This window comes from Annulohypoxylon truncatum (genome assembly GCF_022578515.1).
Source record: "Annulohypoxylon truncatum strain CBS 140777 unplaced genomic scaffold F4807scaffold_25, whole genome shotgun sequence".
Lineage (NCBI taxonomy): Eukaryota > Fungi > Ascomycota > Sordariomycetes > Xylariales > Hypoxylaceae > Annulohypoxylon > Annulohypoxylon truncatum.
In genome coordinates, this window is record NW_025953811.1 from 363,526 (window position 1) to 391,272 (window position 27,747).

A 27,747-nucleotide genomic window follows, 5' to 3' on the forward strand; every position below is an offset into this window, starting at 1 on the left:
GTTGCTTACATCAGCTGAAGCCATACAATATCAATCACGTTACGTAAGCAATGACTCAAAAACGATCCCGTGGACTGATTGATTCACGGATCATTCCATCCACGTCTATTAACAACGCTCTTGTATGCGTCTAACGTACAGTGGTATCAGCTAGCCGTGTTCACATTCACTCCTTTTTCTTTACTCTTCAGGACCGTCCATGCCGGGTCCCGGGCCACCTTGTCGTCCCATTTGGCGCGCCTTAAGCATCTCATCGCAGAGCAAGAGATTCGAGGCAATACTCGACGAAGATGCAACACAGTTCCTTAGCACTCGGAATGAGTCATACACACCCTCCAACGTAGGGTCCATGGGTTGGCCAGAGATCAGGTCCAGGCCTACAACATTGCCCTCTGCCTGTTCATCTTGTAGCGAAGCAACTGGGATTATATTAGTATAACTCCAATTCGGCGGCATTGGAAGGAATGCAAATAATAACTTACGTGCGTCCTGGATATCATGGCCAGCATTCGCGGCCAGAGTCTTGGGGATAATCAAAAGCGCATCGGCGAATGCGTCGACGCCCCACTTAGCCTTGCCCTTGACTGTCTTCTTGAAAGCATCGCTCTTAAGATGGGCCGCACAAGCAACTTGGTAAGCACCACCTCCAGGAACGACGCTCTTGTCTACAATCATGTTGTACACACTTCGTAGACCATCTCGAACGGCGTCCGTGATCTGGGTAATCGTGTGGGCATTCGGGCCCTTGATCATCAGAGTGACGGATTTGGGATCCTTTACATCCTCGATGAAGGTGTACTTCTCCTCACCCAATTGTTGCTCATACACCAAACCAGCCCAACCAAGTACATCTGGAGATAGGTCCTCCACACTGTTTTGCGCGGTACCACCACAGATGAGCTGTAGTCTCTCCATGTTTCTCCTCTTCGCTCTTCGCAGAGCAAAGATACCGTTCTTGGCCAACACATCGAGGGAAAGCGGGTCGATACCCTTTTGGTTGACAACAACAAAGCTCTTCTTGGGGTCGTTCCCGCAAACTTCCTTCTTGAGATCCACAATCTTCTTCAGTTTAGCATCGACGAAGCGGCGCTCGCTCTCCACTAGCTTCTCGCGTTGATCGGCGCTAGAGTAGAAGAAGCTCGAGTTAATTTCGGACTTCTCGTACTCCAGACTAACGTTCATAGTCAGAATGAAGGCATTTTCTAGTCTCTTGGGCATATCCGGGTGTCGGGCGCCGTGGTCTAGGGCCAAACCGCGGATAAGTTGGGTATCTGAGGCGGTGCGGTGCTGCATCTTCATGATCTCCACCATGTGTAGGTCAGGTTTCGCGGGAGCTTGGTAGATAGCTAGGACGGCGTCGACGATATCGGGGGTCAACTTCTGGGCAAGGGTCGAGTTGAGCTTAGTAGATAGCGACGTTCGGGCGACGGACAAGAGGAGTTCCCTGTCTACCTCTTTCGGTAATTTGAAGGAGTCCAAGAACTATATCAACGAGTAAGGATATGAATATCTTCTAAAAGGGTTGAACAACACACCTTTAAAGATTCGACCTTCGCAATCTCGAATCCTTCCGTTATGATACGAGGGTGCAGCCCCTCTGAGATGTACCTATCGGCCTGCTTTAGAAGTTCTCCTACTAGCAAGACGACTGATGTTGTGCCATCTCCGCAGATATCATCCTGTGCTGTGGCAGCTCGTGCGATCATGACGGCGGTAGGGTTCTGTATTTGCATCTCTCGCAATAGGACGTTTCCATCCTTCGTCAATTTGATCTATCAGGTAAGGGTCAGTTCGAAGTCGCATAAATATCACACCGTATCGCGGGGTTCGTAGCTCATACCTGTCCAGAGCCATCGACAAGCCTGATTTATGTTAGCAACTACGTTTGACGCGTGGCAACCTTCACATAATACTATACGCACATCTTAATGGTTCCAAGAGGACCCAGGTTGGACTTGAGAACATCTTGTAAACCTTCACCAGCACTGATGTTGACTCGGAGAGCTTCACCCCGCCGCTTGCCTAAAAGTCAATATCATGGCTTTGATGAATGGAATATGGGTTGGTAGACTTACCCGGGATTCTGCCTTGGGATTTAGAAGCTGGGCAGCAGACATTATGATCGAAAGGTATCGTGGGTTCGGCGAAAATGTCTGGTGTTTTGTGGAATACTGTCGTTGTCGAGGGGCACAAACACTTGCACTTCGTTATTGGGAATGGGAAGCTTCAAAGTGGGTCTTAAATCAACTCGAACTTCCCTTATCGCCAAAATACAAGGTACCTCAATGGTGGGGAAATTTTGGCGGTCCGGCGGCGCAGGCCGTCAGCTGTCGCATTAGTATTGCACACGGACCATACCTTTAGGCATGATTATATAATCAACCCCTTTTACCCCTTTTCCAAAGCTTCCAATGTCAAGATACCATTACCCTTACTACAGGATGATTTATCTGCATCTGCGTACTAGCAACAATAAATTCTTACCAATCTCTATTCTCTCATACCTACCTCCAGTTGCTAGACTACGATTTAGTATTCTGGTAATTGCAAAATCTCTGAAAATACTGGCCGCGAAAAGTCTTACTATAGCGGCCTCCGTAAGAAGACGTATATCGCAAAACTCTTACTCACAAATTCTAGTATCTTACTTGCCCGTAGTTTATCTTCAAAGATAAAAAGAGGCATGTTCATAATATTTGCATTCCTAAGAAGACCGATTACTTTAACTCCCTTATCACTCAATACTTTTACCACTATCGACGGGTCTCTTGATATCCAACAAACTCTGTGGTTATAAAATAAAAGACTTTATTTGCTTGAAGTCGCGAGCTCCTATATCTATTATATCACATACGAGCCTTGTCCAATTACTAGCTTTACCATTTCTTCAATTAACCAAGGATAGAACTCTTAGAAATTCTGAAAGAAATGTTGTTTTTGCTCTCGGGAAAAGATTTAATCCACCCATGTTTTTAGAATTCATTCAGTTCCGGAAAAGAGAGAGACATGATATATTAGCTAACCTTAGAAGGATGTATCCTTGAACCCCTTACAGGTGCTGATGCATCAGCATGTTGTTAAAATCGAAGACTATGTTGGGCACAGGGAGCTATTCCCAATCAAATATGCGCGGTCATTCCGTGGCGCCTTGGCGGTTTGATATTTATAGGATGACGGTAGGTGGGAAACTGTGTAGTATCCATTGTTGTAGTTCTGAATTGGCAGTCACCACTGGAACTGGTCTAGAACTCTTACATAATATCGTCCTTGTGATGCTACCTTGGCTAGGCTCATGAATCTACACATGCATTCAAGCATCTCATACCGGGTTAAGTTATCATACAATCGGAACTACTAAAAACTAGCGACTACCTCCGTAACATTCAAATTGTGGGCCTAGTTGCTAGTTAAACTTGATTTGCCCAACCACGAAGCTGAAGCTTGGCAACCCATAAGTACCAACTAGAGCAGCTGAAGCTGAGCTCAGCAATGTCTACGATGCTAGAAACTGGACTTCATCGACCAAATATGGAATCTCAGAGTGAAGGGAAGTCTATATCCGCCGATACGAAGGCACTTCACCTTGGCGACATGTCCAGTATAAGAAGGCTGTCGCCGGCCTGGTCGATCTACATTTTCCACCTCATCATCACAACCGCCTTCAAGCCAATCTTCGAGCATCAAGCTTCCTTTGCTCTTTTTCTTTTCGGTTTATAAATCTTTCGCCATTTCAAATTCCGCGCTTCAAAATGAAGTTTTCTTCTATCTTCGGTGCCTCCGCCTTCATCGGGTCTGCCCTCGCAACCACCAAAATTCCCGGAAATTGGTTCCATGACGGTATGATCAGAATATCCGGATTTCCCGTTCATAAAACTAACCATTTACAGACGATGGATTCGGAAAGGGTCACAAGGCCGCCATGGCCGCTGTCCCTATGTTCCACTTCGGTCGCCCTCACGGCTACAAGCCGTGTTATCCGGAGTCGGCGCAGATCAACGGCCAACAAGCCAACGGCAATGACCCGGATAACGGTGTCTGGGGAAACCTAAACAAGGGCTGTGCCGATCCCGGCGCATGGCTAAGCCCCAAGAAGGGAGGTCCGCTCCAGGGAAACCCCTTCCCGGTATACTACACCATCAACCAGTGCAAGGACCACGAGTTCCGCGTGACCTACAGCATCTACTTCAAACACGACTCCGGACACAAGAGCGACTGGGAAGGCGTGACTGTGGTCTGGAAGGGCGACAGCAACAACAATTGGGAGAGGACCCATCTCATGTTTGGCCAGCACGGTGGATATGATGTGAAGGAGTGGAAGGACATCCAGAACACGTTCAACGGGTGAGTTGACTACCATCAAACCGTCCCATATCTCCTTACTAACCCATTACTAGCAAATCCGACCAATCCAGCAACGGCGCCCAAAACAAGGATTATGCGAAGGTTTTCGTTGGCGCATTCTACCACGCCATCTTCAACACCCGCAAGACCTCGATCGACACCGCCGACCCTGCTGACAAGCAAGCCGAGTTCCGATCCAACGATTGGTTCGTCTGGCCTTGGGACAGCCTCGTCCAGCCTGGCTCCCTTATCAACCGTAAGTTTACCTGTCGCAGTTGCCTCAATACTTACCTTGTGTATAATGTACGCTAACGTTTCTATAGCCAACTGGGTCTGGGGACAGGCGGACACCAACCCTCCTACTCTTAGTAACCCCAGCAAGGGCGCCTATATCTGCAATCACAACAAGGATCTATAATCGAGCGACGAACTTTATGAGCCCCGCTGATTCCGAGCCCGGAGATCTGACTTACTCGAATGAACTGACGCTGAGGAATGATTACCGACAGTCGGGATGTGCAATTCTCTTATTTCTTTTTCTTTTGTGAAAATATTTTCTTCGTATATAGACTTTAGATGATCTTGTACACATAAAATTTATTTCATCAACTCATTTTCCACTTCATAACTCTTCAAGTATTATGTGAGCACTCGTTGTTGTTAGGGGTCAGGGTTAGGGTCACATGCTTGACTCTAACCCTAACCCCTCACCTTACCCTGACCCGATTTTGGAACTCTGCTACACAATTAGCCGACACAATTTTCAACGGTCCACGGCCATAACGCTAGGATACATTATACCATTATCCCAAGATTTTAACCGAACCTCTCTTGAAGATCATCAAACCCAATCCCGCGATGTTCCTTGTTCATGTGCGTGTAGCAAGGTGTAGCTGTCTCGAAAATCTTTAAGCATACCCAGCAGATATGCGCACCGCACCGACAAGCCATGTGATTGCATCCTTCAGTCTTTTCGAGTGGTGTCTTGCACTTGGGACAATCCTTGATACCGATTTCCTTTTTGAGTGTCTCGAAAGCCGCGTACCCTCCAGTGGACAGATCCTTATAGTCTGCGCATGTCATGGTGCCATGTTGAGCGTGACATGCTGTACAGACCGGCACAAGGCATTGGGGACAAGTTCGCATTTTAGGGGTAGCGCTGATGCGATAGACGTATCCACAGTCCACAGATGGACAGTATCTGAGAGACTCTGGATGCAATCGTACGTATGAAGCGAAGGATTGTTCAAGCAGTTCCTCGAACGCAGTTGAGGAAAGGTGCTCTTGCAGTTCCGGAAGTCCTAGTATCTTCGAACAGTTTCCAGCTTCACCAACACAGCATATTTGGGTAGCCTTCTCTTTAGTCGTAGAAGATACGCATAAGTTCTCAAAGCAGTCCAGGCAATAGGTATGATCACATTGCGTCTGGATTGGGTTCTCGGCCTCGCCCCAGCATACAGAGCATTCCTGGTTGTTCGGGTCGTTTCTCTTCTTCTGCGTCGTTTCTTTATTCTTTAAGACGCGAATTGCTTTATCGTAATCCCCGACTGTACCGACGATGACTACATGCTTGGGCGTTGACGTAATATCGAAATTTACCTTCTCGGGGCCAATTTCATTCTCTAATGTTACCAAACCTCCCCGAAGCACCCAGCCAAATTCAAGGGGATCGAGGTCGAGGTTAAAGAGTTCAGAATGCTCGTCGTTCAGCAACCTAGCAATATCTGCCTGACCTGTTTCGCACTTACTGCGTGATCCGTATAGTCGAAGCTGTGACTTAACCTTATTTCGGGTGATAACCACTCCGATTTTCTGTCCCAATGACTCGAGTCGTTTGAAGAGGGGTCCATCTCTGCATAGCGCTGGGTGCCAAAGTATGGAAGATCCTTTTTTAGCGATCATTCCTGAAAGGATATCGGTGATGGTATTCTTCGCATTCGCAACTTCTGTATCCCCCTCCCCCTCAATTTTCAACACGCGATACCATTTGGGTGGGTCTGAGTTGCCATACGCCGTGAATTGTAAATGAGAAGCCTTCCAGCCCTTCAGATTCGCCATGAGCTGGGATTCGACAGCGACATAGATGTTCTCGGCGACCTTAAACTTTGCCATGTGGACTAACTGTACGGTAAGTTTAGCCTTCTTATTGAAAGGCAATTCTGACTTATTAAGGGTTTGTACGGCTTCTCTCGCGTCATCCTCATTCTGAAATCGCCCGCTCGCTTTCATGCGTTTACCGGTATTGTCAGGGGTAAACTCCCACCATTCAAGGGGGCCAATCGATGTGAATAGAGATTGAATTATGGCCGAGCATGTCTCCGCTTCAGTGCTGTATGTAGGTTTCCCAAGCTCAATATTACGTGGTTTATCCGATTGGAAAAGGATAGCATTAGAGACATCGGATTTCGTCGCAGACGCTGGCACCTCGGTCAAACACACAGTCCAGGCCAGCGGGTTGCGAGATCCAAGTCCACGGGTTGGTTCACCACTCTGCACTTTTTGGTTCAGAATCTTGTATCTTTCACTTGTGAACTTTCTTTTCACTCGCTCAGCAACCTCTTTATTGCCGAAGTTGAGCCAAACTGTCTTGTAAGGTCTATGCCAGGAGACATGCACCTTCTTGCAATCGACTCGAAGGGTATTCGAATCCGATAATATGGGGTTCTCTATGGGAGTAGCGATTGGCTGCCTATCTCGTGCATGATGTGAAATAGTCTGTGGGCCAAATTTCCTGCCTACTGACTTGGCGAATTCGGAATCCTCAACTTTTACGAGGGCGCTCGAATGATCTCCTTGAGTGGTCATCCGAACGTCAGTCCCATTCGGGAGGGCGAAGCCGTGGGAACGAAGAAGGGCCAATACAGACTCCCGGGTGCTATTACGAGGAAGCTGGCTGATTTGGACAGCAGAGAAGTCGGATGATAAAGAGGCCTTTGAAACAGCTGCACCAGCCTTAAAGTGGATCAAACCGCCTTTGATGGACCGCGTGGTCTCCTTTGGCGCAAGAGATTTAAGAGTCTACTATAACTGTCAATTATGAAACCAGTTTATTTCGATAATCATACACTAGGGGGAATTTGAGCCGAAGCCTGGAACTCAGAATTATCCTTATGCAAGAATGGGCAGGAATTTCCTTTCAAGCATTGTCCCTGGAGGAAAAACCGACATGGTATCTTAGACCGTGAGTCGTCAGGTCCTGTTAATTGTCGGCTAGGGTCTCGTGGCCTTAGTGGAAGCTCTCCGCGATAGATACGATCCTGCTTTCCACTTGGTTCAAAACTGAAAGCTTCAGGATTCATTTTTAGTCGGTTACAACTTAGATAAGCAACAAAAAGTTCATCAAGGGTATTTCCAGATGAAGTAAGGGAGAAACATGTAGCTAATTTGGATGGTTTGAATAAATCGAGCCCGAAGTTTTTCAGGCATCGAAGCTTCAGTAGCCATTGGTGGGCAGCTATTAGCCAGCTACATGCCGTTGTCACACAGCAGTTGGAGTCAGCAGCACCAGCCGGTCGCAGCCAATTAAAATAGATTCTTCACCGAAACTCTCAGACTTCCCAGTAGGACCGGCATTATGTGCGTATCGATGGTTGTATTAGATTGGAACTGAGGCTGAGTAACGAAGAAGAGTGATGGATATGAAAGGAAAAAGAAGTTTAGAAACATGACGTGAAAAAGGGGGTTAAAGTTTAAAATTTCACATTGCGCTTATTATCAATAATAGACCACTTTATGCATAATGTACTTGGTATCGATGCTTATATAACAATATTCCTCTAAAAGTAAAAGCCACTTTTATGGTTATATGAATGTGGCTTGTGCTCAGCATGTTAACCTCATTTCCGTCTCATCACATCATCAGCTGATGTGTTGTTCATCATCGTAAACATGCCGACCGTATAAAAGCCCCAGATCATCCACCATGCAATTGTTCGGCTTGTCGCGTTTGGCATGTTTGTTATTGCCGTTTACGGCAGTAGTCGGGGTCGAAGCTGCCGCAGACCGTGATGTAAAACAAGTTGCAATCATCGGTAAGTGACACCCTTCCGTCGCTCCTGCACGTCTTAAGAATAGGCGGATATAACGCTATCGCCGCGGCGTGAACCCACACAAAAAACCTTACCTCTCTTTCTATTTCGTGTGACCTATACCTTATTCAATAACACTTATTTTACTATACAATCCTGTATACTAATCGGATTAACAGGTGCTGGGGCTGCTGGTTCGTCGACGGCGTACCACCTACGCAAGTATGCCGGAGAACACGGTATTGATGTCAATATCACCATATTTGAAAAGACTAGTCATATCGGTGGTCGCACTCTCACAGTCAATGTTTACGATGACCCTCTTAATCCGGTTGAGCTAGGTGCTTCCATCTTCGTTGAGGTCAACCACATCCTCTATGATGCCTGCAAGGAATTCAATTTACCCCTCAAGGAACCAGGCACCGACGAGGATGGGCTTCTTGGCATATGGGATGGAACGAGTTTTATTTACACGCAGGATTCGAGATCTTGGGGATGGTGGAATATAGCCAAACTACTCTGGAAGTATGGCTCTGCGCCCTACTACACTCATCGCCTTGTCCAAGAGACCGTCGCGACCTTCTTGAAACTCTACCAGGCACCATATTTCCCATTTAGGTCGCTATCAACTAGAGCCTATGAACTTGGCCTTGTTCGGACAACCGGATCTACAGGAGAACAATTCCTGGAAGAAAACAAGCTTAATGGACCCTTTGCCCATGACATTGTCCAGGCAAGCACCCGAGTCAACTATGCCTCGAACCTAGCATACATACATGGCTTAGGCACTATGGTCAGTTCTCGTTACTTTTCTAACTCTGGCTGAATAACATTAACATTTGGATCCAGGTTGCGATGGCCCCCGAGGGAGCAGTGGCGGTGGCTGGCGGTAATTGGCGGATATTCTCCCGTATGGTCGCGAAGTCCCAGGCTTATGTCTCGTTGAACTCCACCGTATCCTCGATTTATAAAGAACGAAAAGATGCAGACTCGGATGTGACTAAATACAGAATCAAGACCCTAACCACCGGATCCATCGATGCCGAGGCAGAACTACATCCCGTAGCCTTTGACGATGTCGTCATTGCAACACCCTACCAATTCAGCGGGATCAGTTACGATGAGAATGTCATGCCCCACCCCGTGGACTCGATCCCATACGTTACGCTACACGTGACGCTCTTCGCGTCCCCTTTCCGTTTCAGCCCGGAGTTCTTCAACCTAGACCCGGCGTCCGAAGTACCCATCTCCGTACTTACAACCTTAGGACCGAATGACGAGGCAAAGCCGGGACCGGACGGCGCCGGAAGCGCGGGATTCTTCTCCGCGACACTTGTCAAAGTTGTCACAAGTCCCAAGACGCAAAACACGGAGTATGTTTACAAGATCTTTTCGCCCGACAAGGTGACCCCCGAATTCCTATCTCGGCTGTTAGGTGTCCAGATACCGGAAACGTTTACTCGATCTTCCTCCCCCGTTAGCATAGATGGCGACGAGGGGTGGACAATCGTCGACCCTATCACATGGTATCACCCCACGGTCTTCCATCCTTACCCACAGAAGCTCCCTCGTGTCACATTCCAGGATCCTATCCTCGGTGATGGGCTGTATTACACGTCGGGCATCGAGAGCTTCATCTCCACAATGGAGACGAGCGCCCTCATGGGCAAAAACGTCGCGCGATTGATTGCGGATGACTACATGGAGCCCCCGGCAGTTCAAAAGGTCGATGAAATGGAGGAACTTTAGGAAATGATTCTCATCGCACTTTTGCTCAAAGCAGCACAAAGAGTTTAGGTTTAGGCAGATTGATAATGGGATTAATATTGAGTTTATGCATGGCTCCTGGTTTGAATCAAATCTCCCCCGATTCAAGATCATTTTTCTTTTCACCCCGCGCCCCGCTCGTGAACTTCCGTAGTTGTGACATGGATAATAAATCGCGTTCGTTCCTCACCGACGTTGAGTTTCCATTAGCATTGGCCTTAGCATTATCTTCATAAGACGAAGGGTCCTGCAGAAATTGAAGGAGGCTATTCTTGCTCTTGTTCTTGTCGTTTCGCTGAGCCCTCTCCTCGTCCCGTTCTCGCCTCTTGCGCCGGCGCTCCAGGTTGGCGATCTTCGCGTTCTTCTTAAGGCGGTCGGAGTATTCGTTCGCTTCGGTATGGAGGCGCTTGCTCGGCCAGTTGATGTCGAGCCAGACTCTATATATGCCGGAGTTGACCAGGAGCCAGGTCATAAGCCACTTGAAGATGTAGAATACGCCGGCGCGGATCCAACTGCCGAAGGCGAGGAATAGGCTGATGAAGATGACGCCGGCGGAAATAGAAACTAGAGTTCGGATTTAGCTAACGATGGTTTGTTACTAAGTGGTGAGATGGATCTCTTACACATGTACACGAACTCCAACTGGATTGACGTATCGCTAGTTATCGCGCTATTGTTCATTCCGAAGATGCTCGACATGAACGAAAGGGGAAGCTAAAGAGTGTTGGTTTCAGCGGGACACCCTAGACATGATTAGTTTCACTTACGAAGACTATCGTAACAAGCGTAAACATCATAATCGAGCGACCCTGCTTGATGGTCTCTTCGGATTGTTTGACAGCTTGCCATGCCTGGACGACACCGGCTTGCTGCTGTTTCAACCCCAATAAGTCTTTGACCTAAGTTTTCAATTAGTTCCACGTTTATTTCAATAGGGTATCCGAAGCAGGTCCTTACATCGTCAGCAGTGTTCTTGGCGCTCCTGCGCAAGTCTTTGAGCTCCTCGATTCTCTTCTCGACATTCACCAACCGCTCGTCGGCATTGAGCTTGAACCAATGGTAATCGTCCTGCATTTTCTTGAGTTTAGGATCATTGCAGTCATTTCGGTTGATTGCCTCCCGAAGAGCTGCTAGATCATCTGGTTTCTTCTCCGACTTGTCCCACAGGTATCTGCTTATCATCTGGCGTTTCTTGTTCTTGGCGAAGTCCCCGAATGGATCAAGTATGTTCTCAGCATTGGCAATGAACGCCGTGAGGATCTTCTTGTGTATATTCGTGATGTGTATCATAATGTCCAACTCCTCTATGATATCCTTGATTTCGCGTTCCAGTTGTCCTTCGGGATTGATATCAAGGAGCGGGACGTGGAGTCCGGAAGTGTCGCCATTTGTATTGGACCTGTAAATTTCACTAGCTTCGTCGGTCCAGCGCCATAGCCTCTCGAAAGCAGCAGTCTGTTTCTGCATCTATGGGTTTGTGTTAGCCTATTCCTAACTAGGGTTTATCGATATACTCACAATGTTACCAATAGCTTTTGAGAACGCATCGAGGACCAGCGGTTGGCGATCCCCAGTCTTGGTTCTATCGAAGAACGTATTGGAGCACTCGTCAATAATAACAAGGGCCAAGTCAAAGACTGTTCGGATTTGATCGCCGCTATTATCTTGGAGGTGAACCCTGATTGACTTGTGGATAGCTGATGTGTCTTGCTTGTTGGCTCCATAACGTTTCGGGAAACAAGTGATGATTGTCTTCGCATCAAGGATCCACATCCACAATTGATCGACCATGACGACCCGAGACAGCTTCTTGATGTTCATCTTACACTCCTCACATTGACCTTTGATACCAAATTCTTCATGGTCCTCCCATACCCGTTTGTTGTGGTTGTATTTATGGAAATCCTCGGGTTTAGTCGTTGTGTGACGGTATACAACCTGATCCCGATCCCGATGCCAAGTTGAGTTGAGAGTCCAGTGGTAAGCCTGGTCAAGCGTTCGACGAGGATGTAATGGAGGGTCCGCGCAGAGATACTTGCGTAGGAGCTTCTTATCACGGTAATTTGACATTCCTTCGTAAAGTCTTGCGGCGTCGAGAAGATACTGACCGAGGGCGTTCCTAACCCGAACGCGACCATTCCCATCGACTGGGAGTCGGCTCTCGATTAATTTCAACTCTTTCAGAAGTCTTCCCATTGTATAAATTCTCGCCTTCGTCCTCCTGTGCTTCCCAGGCTCTGGAAATGCGAAGCAGTTATCAGCAGGAGTTGGTTGCTCCGCACCAAGTCCAAACTTCTGTTTAAGGGTTTGAATGATGGTTGCTGTAGAGTAGTTCAGTTAAAAGACTAAGACATAATTGATATATCCACTTACGCTTAGGTGACTTGCCATCCGGAGCTGCTTCCCCCATAGATGATGATGTCTCAGAGTCATCGTTTCTCTCTCTTCGTAGTTCCCTCTTTCGTTCTCCATCATGCTTTGGGGAGTCTTTAGCATCCTCCATTATATCGGCGATTTCCATCGCAAACTGTTCGCTTCTTCTCGAAATATCCCAGTGGAGATACGGCATCTGTGTTATGAAACAGGTAAGTCAAGAATAAATTGACGTCCTCCAAACCTAAGGATACTTACAAAAAGGACCATGTTTCTTGGGAAATAGTCTGCATTATCTGGATCTACACCATCGTTAGCTTATGTATAATATGAGGGCCCGATGTAATCTACCTGATGAAACCGTTTCGCAGAGAGGCCTCAAATGTCTTGCATGTGGTGGAATATGCTGTTGGCCTCCATGCAGCTGACTCTTCCAGTACTGATCCCGAAGAACCATATAAGCTCTAGTCTTCTTTTTTCGGTTCAACTCACGTTGAGTTGCGTGGTAGTCCGGCCTCTCTTCACCAAAGTACCTACTAATTGCATGCTGATATCAAGCTGGTCAGTGTTTATCTCGCCTTCGTATACCAAATACTACACACCTCAGCCCACTAGACAAAAGTTAGCTATCGACCTAGTACGTGGTGAGAATATATGACTTCAGGGGTCCGACATACGATCATATTGTTTGAAGGGACATGAAAATACCCCAACCGATCAGACGAGAAATTCTCATTGTGTAAGAAGTTCTTCTCGTGTCGAAGCAAGTCGCTTAAAGCTGTTTTCTGGTTAGGGAACTTGTTCCACACGACACGACGGCCGTCCTTCGACTTCTTATCATCAATAGGCACATCCGCGCCCCGTCCATTCTCAAAGAGTATGATAGGCGCACTGATGTCCTTCTCCGGTTCATATTCATCGACTTCCTCGGCTCCATCAGTCGTTGAGTCAGTGACATTTTTACCCTTTTTCTTTTGCCAACGTTCCCGACTGCTATTTACTTCCTTAACCAAGTGCTTGTCTTTTTTATCGGCCCTCAAAGTTTTTCGAAGGAAATTAATGCGTCTCAATTCGCCATCGCAGTCATCTTTCCACGATTCCCTCTTCCTCCTAGTGACCTCATGGGCCTGCTCGTCATCGAGACCAAGATGCTCCTTCTGGTGCTCTAATTCTTGTTTCCATATACCGTGGTCGGGTTCGAAAAAATCCTCCCGATCCTTTATCTTGATACATCCTAAAAAATGAAGTAGGTGGTCTTTGATGTCGCAGCCATGGTCATCGGGGCTTAGGCAGGTCATTTTCAGAACTGAGGAGAACTCGTTTCCTTCGGAAATCAGAACACATCGACGGAGGAAGAAAATTTTGCTCGAAGAGCAACGAGGCTCTTAAGAATTGCCAGGCCATTGGGGGCCGGATCCATAAGCTGGACTTGATATTATAGCGATTTCCATTCTTGGAGGTTCAGCTTAGTCTGGGGATCAATATCCGTGGTAAGTCTCCTCGATAAAATGCAAACTAGTTGCGCAGCCCCGGATGAGATTGACAGGTCGGCGATGGTAAGTGACCAATAAGAGAGCAAAGTGGCTTTTTTTTCCATGCTCAAAATCTCTTCTAGTTTCGCATTATCTGCTGGCAATTCGACGAATTGTGACGGAATATATGCAGGTTCGCTGACAGACATTGGTGCCGACAAAACGGAACTAGGTGAAGGCCGGGGTGTTAATGGACGGCACCGCCGCACCCAGCGTAAAGATGAGCGGAGCGTGTGGGGGCCGTTTTTGTCCCTGCTTAGGCTCCCCAGGTAGTCTATCGATGCGGCTGAGATTGATCCATATTTACCTACCTAGCTAGGTATTCAGGTAGGTGATAGACGGGTATAATATCTAGGATAATATAGGACAAGAGTCGGTGAATGGAGTTACATCAACCCGCCTTAACTGTTCAGGTACATATTCATTCAGAAACCCCTTATTGTATTCAACCAACCAAGTTCTTCCAGGGGTTTTCTCTACAGGAAGCTGGACTTGTACAATAGTGAAGCAGGCTGCGTCTTTAAGCGGTACTATCAGGCCAGTTAAATGGAGACAATCGTTGAACTTCCCATGGATGTTCTCTTTTTACATTCAGCTAGAAAATGGGGACCCCTGCAAAAATGCAAGAGAAAAGGGAATTAGAGAATAAGATGTTGTATTGGATTAAGTCTCTAAAGCTCTAAAATCTCCTGCGGAGGTTTTAAATACCTCCCACAGTGCAAGTAGCACTTTCCTTGCAAGTAGCCTCCATCTGCAAGAATATTAATAATATCCACGCTCATTGGATGTATTACTAATAGCCCCACCTGGCTAACGTGCTTATCTAAGGGTTTTCGACCGAGGGGCAATCCTGTAAAACATTATTCTTGTTATGTGATTGGAATTTCCTTTCCCGTTTTTAGCTTTTATTATATACACATATCAGTTAAGGTATAGCCTTCCATTTTATTACCTAGCTTTCATCTTTAAAGTTCACATTGTTTAGTAGATAAGGGCCTAGGTACCCTCGTCATGCCCGGGCCGCGATTTCACTTTGTCCAGTTCCCGCTAAGTTTCGGGGCCATTTTTTACCATAATATTCTATCAAAATATTGATAATTTTATAACACTGAAACCGACCTTTTCCAATAAATAGATGGTGGAGCTTATTTACATTATGGCATTACATGGTCCCAGATTCTTTAAAGGCACGGTAGTTTTGGCTGAAGGCATGGTAATCCACATTGGTTATTCCCAACCCGGGCTAGTTTTATGAATACTTGTTCCATAGTATAATACCTATATAAATTTAAGTGCCTTTGGCTAAAACTACCGTGCCATTAGACAGTCCGCATGGTCCATACATGGTCTCTCCCTTAGGGTCTCCTAGTCAACTAATTGAGCTAACTCGGAATCAAACAAAGAGCTGAGTGTAGCAACGGAATGTCTCCCCGTGTACATATATCCATTCTGAAAAGCATTGCCATACAACCTCTTCTCATCTTGTTGAATCGAATTAGGAACATTGATCCAATAAGCGTGATAGGCAAGGTTTAAAAAATCGGTTTGACTGTTTAGCCATCGCCATATTCTAGTTGCCTCGAGCTCAGATAGTTTCGTTTCTTGTCTAGTTGCTTCGCGGTCCGCTACTGCCTCGAGGTCAGTTATTTCCACGTGGCTCTTGGCTATCTTGCGATCGATTAGTGTCAAGTTTTCATCAGCTGGCTTATGGTCAGTTAGCTCCGCGTTTTTATTAACTGCCTCGCAGTCAACCGGCTTCACATTTTCTTCACTTGCCTCGCAATGGGTTGGCTTCGCGTTTTTCTTCACTTGCTTGCGGTCAGCTAGTTTCACGTTTTTGAAAAGACTGATGCTTGAATCATCCTCAACTGCTTCCGTGTAATCCCGCGCGCCAATCTCCTCCCAATCTGTGTTGGAATTGGATTGGTCTACTGTCAATAATGTCTCATGAACAACCCAAACCCCCTGGAGCAAGCTGAGCTTTTTCTTAGATTGGTCGAACCAAACAGCACAATGAAGACTAGTCATACATATTAACAGTTGATTCGTGAGTTGTTGAAGGAGGAACACTCACCATTGTCTTCCGCCACCCGGGACGGCTATGGTATTGTTTGAATGGCACTGGGGCATCGGACAGCACTCACAGTTGAGCGCAGCCGAATGGGGCTTGCCGACAAGGATAGCCATTGTTATCGAACATCCTGGCCTCAGCCTGGAGTTATTCGAAAGAATATGGTGTCGATTTCTTGCATACATAATCTCATAGTCACCTGCAGCCACTTGCGCTGCTCCGGGGCCGTCCCGGAACTTGTGCTTTATGACGGCGTTAAGAAGCGAATAGTCGTACTCGGATGGGACAGGAAACTTTCTACCTAAAGCGTCCTCAACTATGAGCGGTTCCTGGAAGAATGTCCACCTAATGTCTGGGGTGGCAGTAATGGAAGCTTGGATTTCGAGAATGACGGCATATATTTGCTGGGTTGACACGCTAGCGAGACCTTAGCAGAAAGTAGTGCGACGGTATGCCACAAGACGTACCAGACATTGGCCACCGCGTCCTGGAATAATTGCAGAGACGCTTTCAGCTCCCCGCTTAATATTCTATATACCTTCTCTAGGGAGGTAATATTCTCAAGAACCGCATTCATCTTTGAGACAACGCTTGTCTGCATGCCGCTCAGCAGGCTATCCGTGTTCTCAAGCCACGTCTTCATTTTGATCTGGCTCGACTCAGTCGTCTCTGTCGCCAACTGCATACTTTCAAGCCCATATTCAGCAAGCAGAATGTTAATCGTGCCGATGTGGACACTCAAATAAGCCTGCAACTTTTGTACCTCATCTCTGGAAGTGAGTGGAAATGTGATTTTGTCAATGACTCCTTTAACTGGATTCGGTCTAGACTGTATCCCGAGAGACCTATCATATTTGCGTATTCTTACTAGAAACTCTTCAAGTGGGCGACGGCAGCTTAAAGCGGCGTATTTTATCGCGGCTAAGTCTTGGGGGGTCCTTGTCGCTGTCAACCTATCGAGATGAATAAGCGCAGCTTGGAGGCATTCAAGTTCGCGGGCGAGATTCTGGTAGTCGGTGCGAGAACCTCCGGAGTCTTTGAGCGAGGAGATAATATCTTTCGCTAGCTTGCTCACCGCAAGGAAGTCACCGACTGAAAACCCGAATGACATTTGCAAGATTTTGGCCTGTAGAACGGAGATAAAGAAGATCGAAACTGATGGATTAAACAAGAACTTAGGACATAAGTTGAATAGAGAATAAGGCGAAAGGCTCACTCTTTCACAGAGGTAACATTACAATTGAAAATTAAACCACTTGCCAAGTTGCCAACCACCTACCTGCAGACAGAGTGCTACTGCGTCTGCTAAGCCAACTTTATAGCCACCAGCATGATTGGTACCATATCCTGCCCCCTCCCCGTCAAGTCATGTTTCATCATGCGCTGCTACTACACAATAATTTCAAATGGTAGCCCCTGTTAGGTAGGTTTTCAATTGAGCAATCGTTACCTTGGAGATATATGTGTCAGTGTTGAATGACTGTCCGGTCGAAGAAATTTGATGAAGTTCGTCTAATCAGTCTACCCGTCCAGCCAGATAAATAAGATTTAGAAGGAATCGATTCAGACTACTTTATAAGATGAATGAACATACGCGCTGTCGCCAATACGGACGATGCTCTTTATTTCCATGCTGCCATATCTAGTAGTTTGTCCGACGAAAACGGTAATTTGGAATAAGATTAAATTGTCTGACCAAACATAAAATGCACGGCCTCGGTCGCCGGTGGCTCACAATACCGACATCTGTCTGTCTCCAGACCGGCCCCCGTCCTCTATACCCCACTTTATATGACCTTCAATTGATGAACTCCGAGAGTAAACGAGTATGAAGTTATCTATGACACTCCCCGCAATATCGTGAGCCGTCATAATAACGGCGTCTCCTGCCTGAGCCACAGATAACCAAGTGCTCGATGGATTGACCTGTCCCTTGTAGGTAGTGACGCTCCCGTATCTATCTTCTCAGCGGCATCCCTTCGAACTCAAATAATAACTGGCCCGCGGCTCCGTCGACGAGTAGATTCGAGGCATACTCATTCCAAGGGAAAAACTGAAAAATTCCAACCCCGGTACCGAAGGCATTCATCAAAATCAACGCAGTCGAGGTCGGCGGCAAGATATACGTGCTCATTGGGCCCACGGGGGACGGTGTAGGTTTGGTGTGGCGTTCAGCACCAGATTGCTTTGCTTATGACCCTTCAAAAAGTACATGGACGACTTTGCTTCCAAAGCCAGATGGACAAGGGCAAGGGGCTTCCACGGTAGGTATATCCAGAGACGCTGTTTACCTAGCAGGCGGCCTAGAGCGCCTTGAACTAATAATCCATGGTACACAAAAATCGCTCAATACAGTGTAGACAAGGCACTACGAGACCACATCTGGGATAAATCGCACGCTATACGCCGTTGGCGGCCGCGACCACGAATAGCCTAATGTGCGCAATACGACTTGGACCCTGGATCTCGGTGCGCCCGAGGAGGGATGGGTAGCGAAGGCAGAAATGCCTATGGCCCGCGGCGGGCTCTCGATCGGTGTGATTGGCGGTTACACAGCCACCTTTGTACGGTGCGCGAAGGCAACCCCGCTCCAAATTCGAATGGCGTTTTAAACGAGACTGAGGTCTACGACGTGAAGAAACATCAGTGGTTGAAGTTATTGGCTATGCCGCACCCTAAACATAGAAGAGTGGTTGCTTCAGCACACGGTCCCATTTATACCATTGGTGGGTTTGATTCTATTAGCAAAGCCTCTGTGGACACCTATCAAATGAACATAGGTGCACAACATATGTCAATATACCCCTATTTCCCAAAGCTTCGTCATCCATGAAATCCAGGGGGTGGATTAATAAGCAGATTAGGTAATAATCAATCTTAGGGACTCTGTCAGCCACCTGGTTCGTGCGTGAGAACCTGCTTTTAACCTCTAGCTCCTTTTCCCGCACCGCCACAAATAAGTCAGCAGACACTAGTGCCTGTACTAATCTCATCAGGGATGTTCGAGATTGCTGACGCTCAACGCCAATTGGAACCTCATTTGTCTTAGTAAAAGTCAACAAGATTAAGGCCGGACGACATGTGGCTCATCAACACTGACTCTCTGGAACTGGATTACGTTGAGAATCCGGATAATGTGAAGTATGCAATCTTGTCGCATACATGGGAAGAGGAAGAGGTAAACTTTCAGGAGATGAAACTTCACCAAGCCACCGCAAGGAAGAAGAAAGGATTTGATAAAATTGCCGCAACCTGTCGGTTAGCGGAAGAGAGGGGCATACCATACGCTTGGGTCGACACTTGCTGCATCGACAAGACGAGCAGTGCCGCCCTATCCGAGGCTATCAATTCCATGTTCCAGTGGTATAAGGACTCCTTCGTTTGCTATGCCTACCTCTCGGACATGTCTGTCCACGACTTCGACAAACAGGATAATAGAATCAAAGCAGGATTTGCAAAATGCCGGTGGTTTGCTAGAGGATGGACGTTGCAAGAATTAATTGCCCCCGAAATACTCAACTTTTATGATCGAGATTGGAACTTAGTCGGTTCCAAGGAGTTATACAGACAGGAGATCTCCAGAATCACTGGCATCGACGTGAAAGTTCTGATGAACAGCCAACTCCTGCCAAATATACCTGTGGGTAAACGGATGTCATGGGCGTCGAAGCGAAAGACAACTAGAGTAGAGGTAAGAAAGCCGATGGTTATTATCCGTTTCTCAAAGTATTTTTTTAAAGAAGGAATATGTGCACGAAGAGTGAGGCAGTTGGAAGTGTTAATAATTGAGCCTCTAACGTACAATAGGACATCGCATACTGCCTCCTCGGAATTTTCGATGTCAATATGCCTATGATATATGGAGAAGGTCGCAAAGCGTTCATCCGACTACAGGAAGAGATTCTGAAAAACACAGATGATTTATCATTATTCGCGTGGACGGCACAGTCGGAAGATGAATCTGGGAACGGCCAACCAATACTGCCAGACAGATATTGGCTAGGGATTCGTGGCGTACTCGCTCAATCTCCTTCTGAATTCTCTGGCTGCGGTAACCTTGAACATATCAATGATTCCTCAGTGGATATCGGCGAGTTCTCTATGACCAACAAGGGACTAAGGATTCAAGTCGTTCCGGGCACTGCCGAGGAAGGCGACTCTTTCTTAACCATGCCCCTTTCTTGTACTATGTCGCCGGCGGATAAAAATAAGCAAGAAATTGCCATCCAACTTCAGAAGTTCAAGTTACAATATGTTCGACACCGAACCTTCCGGACTTTCACTATCCCGGCAAATCGCACCACCGAAAAACGACCACCTTTAACAGTGTATATAAAAAAGGATGTTGCGGAGAGTAGCGCGCGGGAACTTTACAAGTCACAGATAATTCACCTAACTTATAAATTCCGTCTACCGCCAAAGGAACAAGCTCGCGTAATCGCCGTTTATCCTTCGCTAGCCTGGAACCCGACTAGCAATACACTCTCAACACCGCCTTATGGATCCTTTATATCATGTCTTGAGTTTCGTATGGTCCCCAGAGGATGGAACTTCCTAGTCTGCTGCGTGCGTCAGTTAAACCACAACCCTCGAGGACCTGATATGTTAGACAACATCTCGGTGGTGATCTGGTCCGATCGCGACCCTAAAACCGAAAGAAAGATGAAAGAGGTTCTCGATCTGTTGAAAAATCAAGATCAAGATAATAGATATAAGATTGGTGAAGATATATGCAAAGATATATTGAAAAATGATCGGAAAGGGAGGCCCGGCCCCAAGTATCAACTAATGATTGTTGGCAACGATTGTATGCATTACAAAGCTCAGGTTAAGAGGTTTAATACGCATGCATCGGTGGAAGTACAATTGACAGATGTCATGGAGGTGGTTTAGCACGCGAGAAAACAACAATATTGCTAGTCTACAAGTTGGAAACTCCCTTTGCCTGGGAATATATTCCGCATATATCAAATATCCTTTCTATGACCCGCCGTCCGCAGGTTTCCTGTGGTCGAATTTCGACGGTGTTGGTGATAGAAGATAACAACTTTGAAATATCAATATTTCAAATAGGGGATCGCTCAGTCACACCTCTACTCCAACCAAACCAACAACTCCCTCAAAACCTCTTCATGCCCCTTCCCACCCCACACCCTCCTCGCAATCTCCACCGCCGTCTCCCCAGCCTCACATCTTACCATCGTATCTGCCTTACCACGCACAAGTTCCTTCACAACCCCCACATTCCCATACTCCGCCGCAAGATGCAGCGCCGTCTTCGCGCCCGCCGCAACCATACACCTCGCATCCAGCCTCTCCGAGCCATCAAACCACTCCAACAGCTCGCGGAAAAGCAGCATATGCGTATCCCAATCGAAATCCGCCCTCGACACCGCCCCGCCATCGCCACCCACGTAGCTCAGACCCTCCGGCACACAGGCAGCTAGATGCAGGGCAGTGTAGCCACGCTCCGGCTCGACGACGAACGAAGGCGATTGCGCGAGAAGGTACCGCAGCCCAGACAGACTGTGCCGCGCGTTCAGCGCGACGACCCAGCCGAGGCCCGTGAGCGGGTGCGAAGCGACTAGGAACGCGGCGCGCGCGCACGTCGCGTCGATGTTAGCGCCGTGCGAGACCAGCCGGTCCGCGAGCCGGAAGGCGTGGCGGCGGACGGCGATGTGGAAGGCCGTTTCGGTGGCTGGCGCGGCCGCGCTGTTACTGCCGTCCACGGGCACGCCGGCGGCGACGAGGTCGTCTACGAGGGCTAGGTCGTCGTCGGCGTTGTTGTTGTTGTTGTTGTTGTTGTTGTTGTTGTTGTTGTTGTGCGCTTGGTCCGCGAAGACGTGCAGCGCGGTCCAGGTGCGCCGCCCGGACTCGTCGTACGGGCTTGCTGAGAGGGCGGTGACGTCGGCGCCGTGGTGGACGAGGAGCTGGAAGAGCGGGCGCCGGTTCCAGCGCACGCTTTCTAGTAAGGGCGTTCGGGACTCCGGGCCTGCGAGTTTGTTGATTTCGTCTACGAGCCAGCCGGACTCGAGGATGATCTTGCAGGCTTCGTCGTGGGCTTCTTTTGCGGCGTAGTGGAGTAGTGTCTCGTTTGTTCCTACGCTGAATTTAACTAGTTTTGTTTTTTCTTGTAGGAGAGCTAGGGTGGATTTGAAACTGTTGAGATAGTTCGCGCCGTCTCTTATGATCATGGAGAACTTGTCTGATCCGTGGACGGCGTGTCTTATCAGTGGCCCATACAATACTGTCTGCCGAGTGTCTTTTTTCCCTTCCGTCGTCATGGGAGCAGGGGCAGTCTTCTCCAAGTGTTCGATCATCAGTTTTAAACACTCGGTATGGTGGTAGAACGCTGCCCACTCTAGAGGTGATTGGTCATCGTTGCTGAATCGCCAATTTGGATCTGCTCCTGCCGAAAGTAGGAATGCAACGATTCGGGGTTTGTTGTCGTGAACGGCCCACAAGAGTGGTGTCCCTTCAGGTTGGAAATCCACATCCATCGTGCCCGGAAAGATGGAATGAGATACACGACATGTGGTAAATGCGTCGACTTTTGCTCCTCCTACCTCAATCAAGTCTTTCCCAACGGCCGCAGGATTAATATTATCTTTGAATGATGAAAGCCAATGAAGCGGCGATTCTCCGCTCGATGACTGAATGGAAGCGGAAGCACCATTATCAAGCAGAAGCTTCACGTTTGCTGCGTGTCCCGACCGACAAGCACATAACAGTGCCGTTTCTCCCTTCGAATTAAGAAGGTCGACGTCGACCTTAACGTCAGTTATCAGCTCCTTAAGCAAGCCATACGCGCCAACAGCTGCCGACGCATGAGTGATCTTGTCTCCTCGTTTATTGACGACAATATCTGCCAAATTGTTTCTTGGGCCAAGACATTCAAGATTGAAGTCTTTACTCATTAATGTAGATTGCGTGAGGCCATAGTTCCACTGGCGATCAAGGTACCAATCGGCTCCGACACCACCATAGCCGAACCGTACGCGATCTCTGACGCTTTCCATCTCTTCAGGGTTTAGTTCTTTCAAATCGAGTAGCGCCATACGCGACCCTCTCAAGGCTTGGTACTTCAAGTATTGCAGCACGGGGACTTCGGACGGGATGTCCTTTTGACATGCCTTAAACACTCTGTACAAGAATGCCTGGGAAATTGAATCTCTTGATAGACTTGCTTGAACGAGGCACTCCAGAGCCCGATCTACATCGGCGTTGACTCCGTACCCGTTAAGCAAATATGCTGCCTGAATGAATTTGGAGCTATCTTCATCCGGGTGGGATAGAGTGTTAACTATAAAGTTTTGTACGTTCGGTTCAAGATCTCTAGTCATCTGCCATGAATATTGATGAGACTGTATTGATTATTAGAAGGGACCCATAATAGACCATAGAAGATAGAATAATAACCTTAAATCCCAATCCATGCCAATCAAAGTTCCTCGATGCGCTGTTAACATATATTAGCCGCTACAACGGGGTAAACTAAAGTCATGATCGTTTGTACTTCTCTGTCATCGGAATCTCTGAACTTTTTATGTTAGGCTTGACCAAGCCCTGCGTGCTGTTGCCAGACTCTGCGGTGTTCAAAGTTGCGATGCCCCTGAATACAGTCAGCAAGATCTTTCCCGGTCCAAGAGCCTCTCACTTGATTATTTCGACATCTTGTCCTTCAAGTTCCTTTATCACAGCTGATAGATCTCGGTGGTCTGGATCCTTAGTCAAAGTATGGGTGAACAGAGAATCGAGATGTCCAAAGAATGCTTGTTGACGGTAAAATCCCACAACACCCGAAACTATCATTTCTTTTGGTGCCCCTAACTGTCTTAAGGAAGACATTAGGGTCATGAGGCGACTCTGTAGAGTTTGTAGCTCAGTTGGGTTAGCTGATCCATATGACGAATTTGCTTGGGTATGGGAGGTTGCTGATTGTAGTTTACGTGTGAATCCCCAGTCGAAAATCCATGTCTCTAGCTTCGACATAGCTAGAACCTGATCCGCTTGCTTAAGACGTTCGATCTCAAGAAGTCGCTCCTCACCATGCAAACTATCAGCAAGAAACAGACTAAATGGGTCTTTGCCATCAATAGCAAGCGACCATGCCACCAAACCGAAGGAATACACGTCCGTGAACCTCAATTTAGCGACAGGAATAGCGGAGGAAACTTCAGGGGCTCGCCAAATTCTTGTGCTCCCAATCATAACTTCAGACGCCTCAGTGGATTCGATAATGGCAAAGCCGAAATCAGCCAGCTTAGGTATGGGGATGTTATCATTATGTGAGCACATAATGATATTCTCCGGCTTCACATCACCGTGAATTATGCCATTATCATGCAGGGCCTTAAGACCTCGCGCGATGCCGAGACATATATCAAGCTTCGAAGCGTCGGATAATGGAGGCCCACGTAACTGAACGTCTGCTAAAGTGCCTCGATCTCCGTATTCGACAACAAGCACCGGAAGACGATGAAGTGGGTCGGCATGATTGGTTCCCCAAGCGAGTCCGAGAAAATCGATAATGTTGGGATGCTTAAGCAGTGCCGGATGTAATAGCGCATGAAATTCAGTCAGAACACTTTGTAGAGCCCGACTGTCTTCACGTGTCGCTGGTTTGCCGTTGGGTTGAAATGCTACTCGTGCCGATTTATATACTACATAGCTAGGACGTTTCGGGGCTTTTACTACAGACTCTGCAATCCAGCCGCCCATATTTATTCGTTCCACTATGTTCTCCGGACCGGCCGGAATGGCTTGTCGAGTGACCGTGAACGAGGCACCGCGACCAAGGAATAGCGAAGAATCAACAGCTTCGCTCTGGAGAAAGGCAGGAGGAATATTTGACTTGACTGCGTATTTGGCGCGACCTGTAGGCAGCACTAAGTCAAACACATTCGGAGTGTAGGCCTCGACCCCTATCATAGGTAGTGATTTTTGTCCATCTTCACCGGCGCCGTCTAAAGCTGCTGGCTCGCTGCTAGTGTATGGTCTAACAGAGTCTGCTCGATTGGAATCCATCTCAAGTTGTGTTGCTGAATTGAAGCCTCTCATTCGGAGAATTATGAGGATGCGAAAGTAGTCCCGTCACATACCTAGCGTGCTTGCTAATGCTCTTAGGGGATCCATGGATTTCAGCTGAGGCAGCCGTCGACTATACCCCTTACGTGCAATATGCAGCCAAGAAATGTCTCGCCCCGGCTATGTGCAGAAGCTGAAAGTCTCACACCTGTCGCCGTTTTAATTCCGCACTGGATTTCGAGCGGCCCTTGACTTCTAAGGTTAGCAAAACATAACGACGCAAATGGCAGATCCACTTAGCATCACAGCTAGCACGGCGGGCTTGATATCGCTGTCGCTGCAACTCTTTGGGGGATGTATCAAGGGCTTCGTTCTCTTATCCACGGCACAAAACCTTGGAAAGCATGCATCGGCAATTGTATGCATTCTCAATATCCAGGAGATACAGTTAACAGACTGGGCTCGTCGCGCCGGCTTATTGACGGGAGATGGAACACTCGATCCACGTTTAAATTCAAGTGCTGTTGAAATGATTCTCCAACAATTGCAAGACCTACTTTTAGATACTGAAAAGCTTAAGAAACGCTATGGCTTGAAGCTCGTCCCACGCGTGGATGACGAGCATCAGACAGTTGCCCAGCTTCATGATTATTCCCTATCCGAAGTCGACAGAGTATTCACCGGTATCTCAGACGACACCCGACGCCAAATCCTGACAAGAGCGAAGGCGGCGCAAGGTCAACACATCTTTAAGCGACTGTGGTGGGCTGCCGTTGATAAGGACAATATTGAGAAGCTAGCCGCAGATGTCCATTTCCTGGTTCGAGAACTTTGGAACCTGTTGGACCCCACGCGACACGACGATTTCCTTGATTCGACTAAGGATATCGTTTCCAACATGGTCGCGCTAAACACCAAATTCGACCAACTATTCTCCCTTTCCGAGGCCCTCAAAGCGCTCCAAGCGGAGTCTCGGGGCATGAAGGCCCTTGCTACTTCGGCCGAAATGAAGGCCTTGCGCATTTGTCTCGACGAATCGGAGCAAGCACCAATTCAACAAGATACTGGAGCGCCGAAAAGACGCAAGCTACTTGAGAAGTTAGAGCCTTTGTCCAGCAAAAGGCTCTCCAATTTCAAACCCCTGAAGAAGAATGAAAGTATGGGTTTAGCGGACTATGACGGGGAAGTGGTGGTGATCGAAAAGAAACCGATTACCAGTTTGTCCTGGAGCAAAATCCTGCCTCGAATCGAAAACTTAGCAACACTTTTGAACGCCCCTAAAGATGAGACATTCCGCTCCCTTTCATGCAAAGGCATCGTGATGGAAGACAGCACAGTCTCCTTCGTGTTCCACCACCCCACCCCTGATAAACCAGTCGAGCCTCGCTCGCTTCTTGATCTTTTCTCTGCAAGAGACGGCATAGAGCCACCAAGCCTCACGGATCGGATTCAACTCGCTCTGAGCATTGCCCGCCTCGTGCAGAACTTCCATCGTGCTGGGTGGCTGCACAAGAGCCTACGATCACAGAACATCCTGTTCTTTCCACAAGCGGACGGCTCACTAGCCCTCGAGGACCCTTTTCTAGCTGGGTTTGCTTTCGCACGTTTCGGCTCGCCTACCGAAATCTCTGAGCAACCCTCCGCAAACCCCACGTTCGACATCTATCGCCACCCCCACGCGCTCGGCGACCCGACGACGAGTTTCAGCGCCACCATGGATGTGTACTCTCTGGGAACTGTGATGCTTGAGATCGCTGAGTGGCGCGCGTTGCGGTATCTCGTAGATAGTGTGGTCAATGTCGGTGCGGAGAACGTGCCACTCACCCAATTGGCAAAAGTAAGGCCATTTTTGCTAGACGGAAGTGGGAGGACTCCAACATCAAAGTTGCGGTATAGGATGGGGGATATATACGCGGCGACTTGTTTGATGTGTTTGGAAGGGGAATCCAAGGAGACAGGGGCAGCCAAGGGTAACGTAGATTCTTACGAACCAAGCCTCATTGACGGTGCTGTGCGTCAACTGGAACGCTGTAATATCTGAACATTACTTATGTAGGTAAATTAAGGAATAAAAATCTCATGGTCAAAGTAACCATTATGATCTATGCAGGCACCTAACCATCAAAAGTGTAATAATGAAATTAACAAAAACATTGGAACATAGGTAGTAGGTACCTAGGTAGATACGCACTCAAAAGTTTGACACCACATTCAATACATCGTCTATAATCTTTTGCTATTTTGGTCTCATTTTAATCAACAATTCCTATCCTTACTAGTACTGGCTTGTAACGCCCCCTCGTGCCTTCGGCAATACGCTTTAACTAGGAAAACGGGTAGTGATCAAGAGATACCGGAGGTTACTTAATATACTGATTTTGGGTGTCTCTTTGACTGACAGTTGTCTACAGCCAGGGATTAAGAGGCAAGATACACCTAAGCGCCCACAAAAGCTCGGTTCAAGACACTATTGGTACAAATGGTACAAGACAAAATATAAGTAAAATCATGTACCTTTCATGCTGTACGTTCTGCATTTGGTCAACCAGGTTGTAGGAATTTGTACTTTGCCTCCTAATCCCTGACTGCAGACAACTGCCAGTTAAAG

The 27,747-nt window shown here is 47.6% G+C and overlaps 9 protein-coding genes across 9 annotated transcripts; 4 read left to right on the forward strand and 5 right to left on the reverse strand.

The window, feature by feature from the left end:
• Window positions 1-2: 2 nt before the first annotated feature.
• Window positions 3-2,213, reverse strand: F4807DRAFT_433538 (chaperonin Cpn60/TCP-1 family). Its single transcript, XM_047998698.1, has 6 exons — window positions 2,076-2,213; window positions 1,923-2,017; window positions 1,841-1,862; window positions 1,536-1,772; window positions 483-1,482; window positions 3-419 (listed from the first exon to the last, which is right to left on the reverse strand). Exons 1-6 carry the CDS (start codon window positions 2,115-2,117, stop codon window positions 181-183), a joined length of 1,635 nt encoding a protein of 544 aa, XP_047852381.1. The 5' UTR covers window positions 2,118-2,213; the 3' UTR covers window positions 3-180.
• Window positions 2,214-3,313: 1,100 nt separating this feature from the next.
• Window positions 3,314-4,958, forward strand: F4807DRAFT_168551 (uncharacterized protein). The gene is made up of 4 exons (XM_047993433.1): window positions 3,314-3,837; window positions 3,888-4,341; window positions 4,395-4,597; window positions 4,665-4,958. The coding sequence occupies exons 1-4, from the start codon at window positions 3,750-3,752 to the stop codon at window positions 4,757-4,759; spliced, it is 840 nt and encodes a 279-aa protein (XP_047852382.1). The 5' UTR covers window positions 3,314-3,749; the 3' UTR covers window positions 4,760-4,958.
• A 97-nt stretch (window positions 4,959-5,055) lies between these two features.
• F4807DRAFT_433543 (uncharacterized protein) lies at window positions 5,056-8,011 on the reverse strand. The gene is made up of 3 exons (XM_047998699.1): window positions 7,407-8,011; window positions 5,143-7,359; window positions 5,056-5,077 (listed from the first exon to the last, which is right to left on the reverse strand). The coding sequence occupies exons 1-2, from the start codon at window positions 7,638-7,640 to the stop codon at window positions 5,158-5,160; spliced, it is 2,436 nt and encodes an 811-aa protein (XP_047852383.1). The 5' UTR covers window positions 7,641-8,011; the 3' UTR covers window positions 5,056-5,077; window positions 5,143-5,157.
• A 24-nt stretch (window positions 8,012-8,035) lies between these two features.
• On the forward strand, window positions 8,036-10,171 carry F4807DRAFT_168602 (prenylcysteine oxidase). Its single transcript, XM_047993435.1, has 3 exons — window positions 8,036-8,372; window positions 8,549-9,162; window positions 9,219-10,171. Exons 1-3 carry the CDS (start codon window positions 8,264-8,266, stop codon window positions 10,116-10,118), a joined length of 1,623 nt encoding a protein of 540 aa, XP_047852384.1. The 5' UTR covers window positions 8,036-8,263; the 3' UTR covers window positions 10,119-10,171.
• Window positions 10,172-14,036, reverse strand: F4807DRAFT_168597 (uncharacterized protein). The gene is made up of 10 exons (XM_047993434.1): window positions 13,187-14,036; window positions 13,112-13,120; window positions 12,861-13,056; window positions 12,768-12,811; window positions 12,510-12,705; window positions 11,655-12,457; window positions 11,094-11,603; window positions 10,904-11,035; window positions 10,760-10,850; window positions 10,172-10,700 (listed from the first exon to the last, which is right to left on the reverse strand). The coding sequence occupies exons 1-10, from the start codon at window positions 13,805-13,807 to the stop codon at window positions 10,225-10,227; spliced, it is 3,078 nt and encodes a 1,025-aa protein (XP_047852385.1). The 5' UTR covers window positions 13,808-14,036; the 3' UTR covers window positions 10,172-10,224.
• An 877-nt stretch (window positions 14,037-14,913) lies between these two features.
• F4807DRAFT_168689 (uncharacterized protein) lies at window positions 14,914-17,637 on the reverse strand. The gene is made up of 4 exons (XM_047993437.1): window positions 16,580-17,637; window positions 16,116-16,529; window positions 15,814-16,061; window positions 14,914-15,741 (listed from the first exon to the last, which is right to left on the reverse strand). Exons 1-4 carry the CDS (start codon window positions 17,221-17,223, stop codon window positions 15,407-15,409), a joined length of 1,641 nt encoding a protein of 546 aa, XP_047852386.1. The 5' UTR covers window positions 17,224-17,637; the 3' UTR covers window positions 14,914-15,406.
• A 1,554-nt stretch (window positions 17,638-19,191) lies between these two features.
• F4807DRAFT_452672 (HET-domain-containing protein) lies at window positions 19,192-20,944 on the forward strand (the record flags this gene model as incomplete). The annotated part of the gene is made up of 3 exons (XM_048000359.1): window positions 19,192-19,803; window positions 19,920-20,832; window positions 20,892-20,944. 3 exons carry the CDS (start codon window positions 19,192-19,194, stop codon window positions 20,942-20,944), a joined length of 1,578 nt encoding a protein of 525 aa, XP_047852387.1.
• Window positions 20,945-21,205: 261 nt separating this feature from the next.
• F4807DRAFT_462311 (ankyrin) lies at window positions 21,206-25,139 on the reverse strand (the record flags this gene model as incomplete). The annotated part of the gene is made up of 4 exons (XM_048001807.1): window positions 21,206-23,476; window positions 23,532-23,571; window positions 23,629-23,724; window positions 23,770-25,139. The coding sequence occupies 4 exons, from the start codon at window positions 25,137-25,139 to the stop codon at window positions 21,206-21,208; spliced, it is 3,777 nt and encodes a 1,258-aa protein (XP_047852388.1).
• Window positions 25,140-25,297: 158 nt separating this feature from the next.
• Window positions 25,298-27,320, forward strand: F4807DRAFT_168647 (prion-inhibition and propagation-domain-containing protein). Its single transcript, XM_047993436.1, has one exon. The coding sequence runs from the start codon at window positions 25,423-25,425 to the stop codon at window positions 27,178-27,180; it is 1,758 nt and encodes a 585-aa protein (XP_047852389.1). The 5' UTR covers window positions 25,298-25,422; the 3' UTR covers window positions 27,181-27,320.
• The last annotated feature ends 427 nt before the right edge of the window (window positions 27,321-27,747 follow it).

Coding starts and splice junctions, on each gene's coding strand:
- F4807DRAFT_433538 (XM_047998698.1), bottom strand. CDS start 2,117: ATGTCTGCTGCCCAGCTTCTAAATCCCAAGGCAGAATCCCGG. Junction 2,018..2,075: donor ATCCCAAGGCAGAATCCCGG/GTAAGTCTACCA, acceptor CTTTTAGGCAAG/CGGCGGGGTGAAGCTCTCCG. Junction 1,863..1,922: donor CCTCTTGGAACCATTAAGAT/GTGCGTATAGTA, acceptor AACATAAATCAG/GCTTGTCGATGGCTCTGGAC.
- F4807DRAFT_168551 (XM_047993433.1), top strand. CDS start 3,750: ATGAAGTTTTCTTCTATCTTCGGTGCCTCCGCCTTCATCGGGTCTGCC. Junction 3,838..3,887: donor CGGAAATTGGTTCCATGACG/GTATGATCAGAA, acceptor AACCATTTACAG/ACGATGGATTCGGAAAGGGT. Junction 4,342..4,394: donor ATCCAGAACACGTTCAACGG/GTGAGTTGACTA, acceptor ACCCATTACTAG/CAAATCCGACCAATCCAGCA.
- F4807DRAFT_433543 (XM_047998699.1), bottom strand. CDS start 7,640: ATGAATCCTGAAGCTTTCAGTTTTGAACCAAGTGGAAAGCAGGATCGT. Junction 7,360..7,406: donor CGGCTCAAATTCCCCCTAGT/GTATGATTATCG, acceptor CAGTTATAGTAG/ACTCTTAAATCTCTTGCGCC.
- F4807DRAFT_168602 (XM_047993435.1), top strand. CDS start 8,264: ATGCAATTGTTCGGCTTGTCGCGTTTGGCATGTTTGTTATTGCCGTTT. Junction 8,373..8,548: donor AAAACAAGTTGCAATCATCG/GTAAGTGACACC, acceptor TCGGATTAACAG/GTGCTGGGGCTGCTGGTTCG. Junction 9,163..9,218: donor TACATGGCTTAGGCACTATG/GTCAGTTCTCGT, acceptor ATTTGGATCCAG/GTTGCGATGGCCCCCGAGGG.
- F4807DRAFT_168597 (XM_047993434.1), bottom strand. CDS start 13,807: ATGACCTGCCTAAGCCCCGATGACCATGGCTGCGACATCAAAGACCAC. Junction 12,706..12,767: donor CAAGAAACATGGTCCTTTTT/GTAAGTATCCTT, acceptor TTCATAACACAG/ATGCCGTATCTCCACTGGGA. Junction 10,701..10,759: donor GTTGGAGTTCGTGTACATGT/GTAAGAGATCCA, acceptor TCCGAACTCTAG/TTTCTATTTCCGCCGGCGTC.
- F4807DRAFT_168689 (XM_047993437.1), bottom strand. CDS start 17,223: ATGTCATTCGGGTTTTCAGTCGGTGACTTCCTTGCGGTGAGCAAGCTA. Junction 16,530..16,579: donor GACGCGGTGGCCAATGTCTG/GTACGTCTTGTG, acceptor AGGTCTCGCTAG/CGTGTCAACCCAGCAAATAT. Junction 15,742..15,813: donor GCCAACCCATTGCGAGGCAA/GTGAAGAAAATG, acceptor ACCATAAGCCAG/CTGATGAAAACTTGACACTA.
- F4807DRAFT_168647 (XM_047993436.1), top strand. CDS start 25,423: ATGGCAGATCCACTTAGCATCACAGCTAGCACGGCGGGCTTGATATCG.